The sequence below is a fragment of the Sycon ciliatum genome, chromosome 10 (genome assembly GCF_964019385.1).
Source record: "Sycon ciliatum chromosome 10, ocSycCili1.1, whole genome shotgun sequence".
Taxonomy (NCBI): domain Eukaryota; kingdom Metazoa; phylum Porifera; class Calcarea; order Leucosolenida; family Sycettidae; genus Sycon; species Sycon ciliatum.
In genome coordinates this window covers 24,160,371-24,165,175 of record NC_088652.1, presented here as the reverse complement: position 1 = coordinate 24,165,175, position 4,805 = coordinate 24,160,371, and the positions used below count along the sequence as shown (strand labels likewise).

The 4,805-nt window shown below is 48.3% G+C and overlaps 1 protein-coding gene across 1 annotated transcript; it reads right to left on the bottom strand.

Annotated features, from left to right (window-relative positions):
* Window positions 1-178: 178 nt before the first annotated feature.
* LOC135826556 (uncharacterized) lies at window positions 179-3,907 on the bottom strand. The gene is made up of 2 exons (XM_065339164.1): window positions 3,051-3,907; window positions 179-1,400 (listed from the first exon to the last, which is right to left on the bottom strand). Exons 1-2 carry the CDS (start codon window positions 3,507-3,509, stop codon window positions 786-788), a joined length of 1,074 nt encoding a protein of 357 aa, XP_065195236.1. The 5' UTR covers window positions 3,510-3,907; the 3' UTR covers window positions 179-785.
* Between the last annotated feature and the right edge of the window lie 898 nt (window positions 3,908-4,805).

Here is a 4,805-nt window from a genome sequence, read left to right as displayed (position 1 = left end):
TCGGCGGGGCATCAGAAAAGTGTCCTTATTCGCGAAGTGTCGTTATACCCGAAGTCTCATTATGTGTGTCACAGTTGGATGGGACTTTGCTCTGGGCATGAAAATTATGTCGTTATTCGCGAATTGTCGTTATATCCGCAGTCGTTATAAGCGAAGTTGACTGTACATGTATACTGAGTAAAGTACTCATCTGAACGGTTCTGGGGAATCTTATCATGATTGTCAAGAGAGCGCCATTCACGAACGCTGCAAATATCACTATCTTGCATTGTTATGCAGTTATCAAGATGGGGTGGCACATTCAACATCTGATATTCTCAGCAGTGACTCGGATATCAGCCTATTTACGCAGTGATCAGGCGTGCGCAGGAAAATTTGGAGTGTGGAAGATACATTTAGAGGGCATAAGAGAAAATTTGGAGTGTGAAAGAGAAATTTGAAGTGTGTAAGTGCTGTGAATGGAATCATAATATAAACTGTATGCTTTCGCAGTGATTTTCACTTCAAGTCTCAACTAAACGGAAAAGCAGCAATCTCCAGCAAAGTGACCCTGCAGTGAAATGACACCACTCTGCAATAGAATGACATCACCCTGCAGTCACGGAAATAGCACCACTCTGCAATAGAATGACATCGCCGTGCAGTAAAATGACACTAATTCGAGTTCAGGAGAATGACATCAGTAGTTATCGCCTCTGGTTTCAATGTGTCCAGGGAAAATAACAACTATACTAGTGTTTGTGTGAGCATTGGTAAACCTCTTTCTGCCAGCAACTACATGTAGTTTAACACCATGACTCTTGCTGTGAGAAAAGCCAGTGCCTGAAGTCGTCCAAACTCAGTGAATACACCTGAGACCGATCTCTATTTGTTAGGACAACGAGGCGAGGAAGCGAGGAGTCCGTCTCATCATCATCGCTGTCCAAATCCTCGATCAGACCAGCAAATGCAGACACCGATTCAGAGTCTAAATCAGCGGCAACTCCGCTGTCATGCTCGCGGCTGTGGTGAATGAAGTTGTGGTCCATTGAGTCGGAGAGCTCTTCCAGAAAGCTGTCCTTCCGCCAGAGCGGCGACTGCAGGAGAAGACAGGTGTGAATGCTGCTCGACGGCGTTGCCAGGTCCTCGCTGTGCTGTGCCAACGACGACGAGGTACTGAAGAAATGCCTGGGCTCTGTGGTGAGCGGACGATCCAGCGGTGTATCGGGCTCGTCCTGCACACTGTCGCTGCGCGCGCTGCGCGCCATCTTCAGCCGATGTCCGCTGTTCGACGACGCGTTTGCAACGCGCATCGAACAAGCCCGCTGCTTGCCAGACGTGACAACCTTGAGACGGGACAGGGCTTCGTCAAGCTCACCAATACTGGCTTGTAAAGTGCGTTCCATTTCTTGCGTCGCCTCCTGAGAACATACACAAAACACAAGAAAGCCAAACCGAAGAAAGAGAACCGTTAATGTCAATAATATGGTGTAGGCATCACTACTGAGGAAAATGTTCCATCACCGGACAGCGTACACCTTACGCAGCTCAAGACCAAAGAAGCATGCGGGAACTTTCGTAAAGTGGTAAATTACCCGGGCATTTGGGTGCAGTGCTGGCAGCAGATTGGACTATCCAGCAATGCACGAGCTGATTCACCCACCAAATATGGACTATTTGGCTATGAAGCCTTGCTGCATTCAGCAAGTGTCAGCAGCTGTACTTAGTGCGACCGTGTTACGAGTATGATCGTTGCTCTAAATGTGCGCAGAGAAGACTAGACTAAATGGTAGGGTAGTGTTGAAACCGTTCACTTTGGAAGCGGGAGGACATGTGCGACTGTAGGTTTAAAATATTCCTTTCCGGTAAAACACCTCTCCAATATATCTTGCCCCAGGCAATAGAAACAGCAAATATGGGCATACGCACCCACCATTGCATGACATTGAGCCAGATGATCTCTTTGTTACATGTCCATTGCAGTACCAGATGCTGCAAGATAGCAATCATTCACTGGCGCAATGCTACCCAAGGCAGAATACTGAATTCCTCAAATTTTCGCCGTCGCTAAACCGTCGACAAATTAACACCTGCAGGTGTTGACTACTCTTCTGTTGACTGCATGCATCAAAAAAAGCCTGCCCGCCTGCCCCTCCGCGCCCCAAACAAGACAGTGGTTGATGCCACGGACAGGAAGAGTGACTGATGTTGTTGGATGACTTCATATGCGATGGGGGTACGGCCATAATTGGTCAGTACAGTGTCTGTATTACTCAAAGCCAGCAGTCGTAATATTACGACTCAGGCATGGATTAGGCATGACATTGACTGACAGTGTCTGGGTATAGAATCTTGACACATGCAGGGGGCCCATCCCTGCAGGCCCTATCTACTGCAGGTGCATATTATGTACATGTAGCTGTCACCTTCACATGCCTGCAGGCTTGCTAGTGTGGTGTTGTTTTTGAGAGTAAGCTGCTAAGTAACTAAAACAGTCAGGCCTTTTTACTGTTGACAGCCTAGCAGATAACTGTAGACAGGGCTGCTGTCTGCATGCTTTCCAGAAGCCACTGATTCACATTGGAAACTGTGATGGTCTACCGTCTAGCTGATGACAATGACACAATGCAGATACACTGTCACTGATTTCATGCTGGGATTATGTCACTCCATGGATCCTAAGCTGGCCAAGACCAGCTCATGTCGAATTGGCAAACAACACCAGCTCCTATTGACAACCCACATAGCTATTGAATGGCTGACAAAATGGTTCCCTTTTTGCAGAGCAAAAATTTTATTGCACCATAGTTATCGCTTTTCTCTTTCATGACTTCTGAAAGGAGAGTGTGATAATTATTACTTCATCACTGTCAAAAGTAGCAAAAATCTGGTGATATCTGCTGATATCTGGTGCCTGTACTATTTGTAAGGAAGAGATTACCCGCATGTATTCCCTTTGCCTCTGCTGCAAGTCAAGTAATGGGGGACATGGAGCTCAATTGCAGGACACAGTATACTGTACAGTCCTCTGTATGTGTCCGACTGATACAGGCTCTGTAACGATTTCTCACCATTGTTCGCCGCATCTCTCTTGCTGCCAATGTGGCCATGTGGATAACGTCGCTCTGGCTGCGCTGCCGATGCGACGACTCCGGTCGCCTGCGCAGATCCGGGCTGAACGCGAACGAATGCGAACGACCGCTTGCCGACAAGCTCAAACCACCCAGGCTGAGCTTGCTGGGTCTCCGCACCAACGTGATTTCGCCTCTGGTGCACGGATTGACCCCGCCGCTTCCGTCGCTTGCAACTTCTGGTGACGGGCACTGTGCCTGCGGGGTGTAGTCCAGGAGGTCAAAGTTCTCGTCCCCGCTCGTGGAAGGTGTAGATCTGGGGACCGTGGTCGTCACTTCCGCGCCGCACATGAACACAAGGTCTTGACTTCGGACACTGCCGATATCGCTCTGAGGACAGCAGCAATACTGGGGGCTTTCGGCTACGCTCCGGATTGCCTCTGTTGTGGACGGCCTCATCTTTTTATAAACACGTTTGAACTGCGAATCCTTGCGATGAGTAGGATCGATGTAACTGACCACCGTACGAGTTCCTGGAAGCTTACTTCTCTTGCCGGAATACGGACAAATTCAGCTTCTCCGTTCTAGCATAAAGCAGCTGAGAAACAAAACCAAACGAAGCAGCCTGGAGAGATTGTCCTGTGTGCTTTTCCTTATACGACGTGTTCTCTCAACCGACTGCGAACAGTGAACACTTGAAAAAACCTCTCTGATTACCGGTTGGGCAAATGATGACTTCAAACTAGATGGTCAACTTCAAGTAAAAGCTAAGACGAATGAAATATAACGGGCAACTGCAGCTGGATATAAAACAAAAGGTTAGCAGATCGACCGAGTGCGCACATTGTGAGCTTTCACCACTACGATTCAAACCAATTTATACCCAAGTGCTTTTCAAGCGGTTGCCAGTTGCATGAGTAAAGCGACGTCAGTGCAGCAGGCGTTTGCACCGTTCGCACAGCTAGCGGGACGCACACGGACACAGAACTCGTGAACGTGAGGACCAGGGTAGGCAAACGCGACAACCTCACGCCGTCTCATAATTATCACAGTCATGCATAATGTAGATCTACATTGACAGGGAGTCAACGGAATACTCGTGACAGTAGTGTGTCGGGGTTCCTGTGACGAGGCGAAAATCGTTTCATACCTCGACATAATTATGGCAGTGCATTCAGTCCGGGTCCATAAACTGATACTAGTGATAGCGTTCAGTTTGAGGAGTGTTGCGAATGTCCGGCCCGCATTCGCTGCCTTGGTACAGTACCAGCATGTCTCCGCTGCTTTGTCATGTCCTTTCAGTCCCTGGTGCAGAGCTTCAGGCCAGGGCTGGGCGCTCGGCCCGGACACCTACACTACAGGCTATGACGTGGCCAGACTGCAGATTTCAGAGAGAGATTGTGACAATGATAATTGATAGTCGTACATGTAGAGGGGACGGTTTCAAATAGGACACCGGTTGCAAACCGGAACGGACTCAATATTCACTTTCTCTCTTGGTATTTTGATTAGAAAACATATGTCACAGTGAGACTACTATGTGTTATACTCCGAGCCAAAATTTCATGGCTCTGCGATGACCAGAAGCGCCATATCAAGCAGGTGAGTTTTTGACGTGTTGCTTCGCACTGCGACTTGAGTTTTACGACTTTCGAAAAATCAACTTCTTGTCGCAGGTAAACAGCGGCTCGCCTCTCGCCAATAAAGCACCGCATACCAATCAAAACTAATGGAAGCACACACAAGGCTTATTGT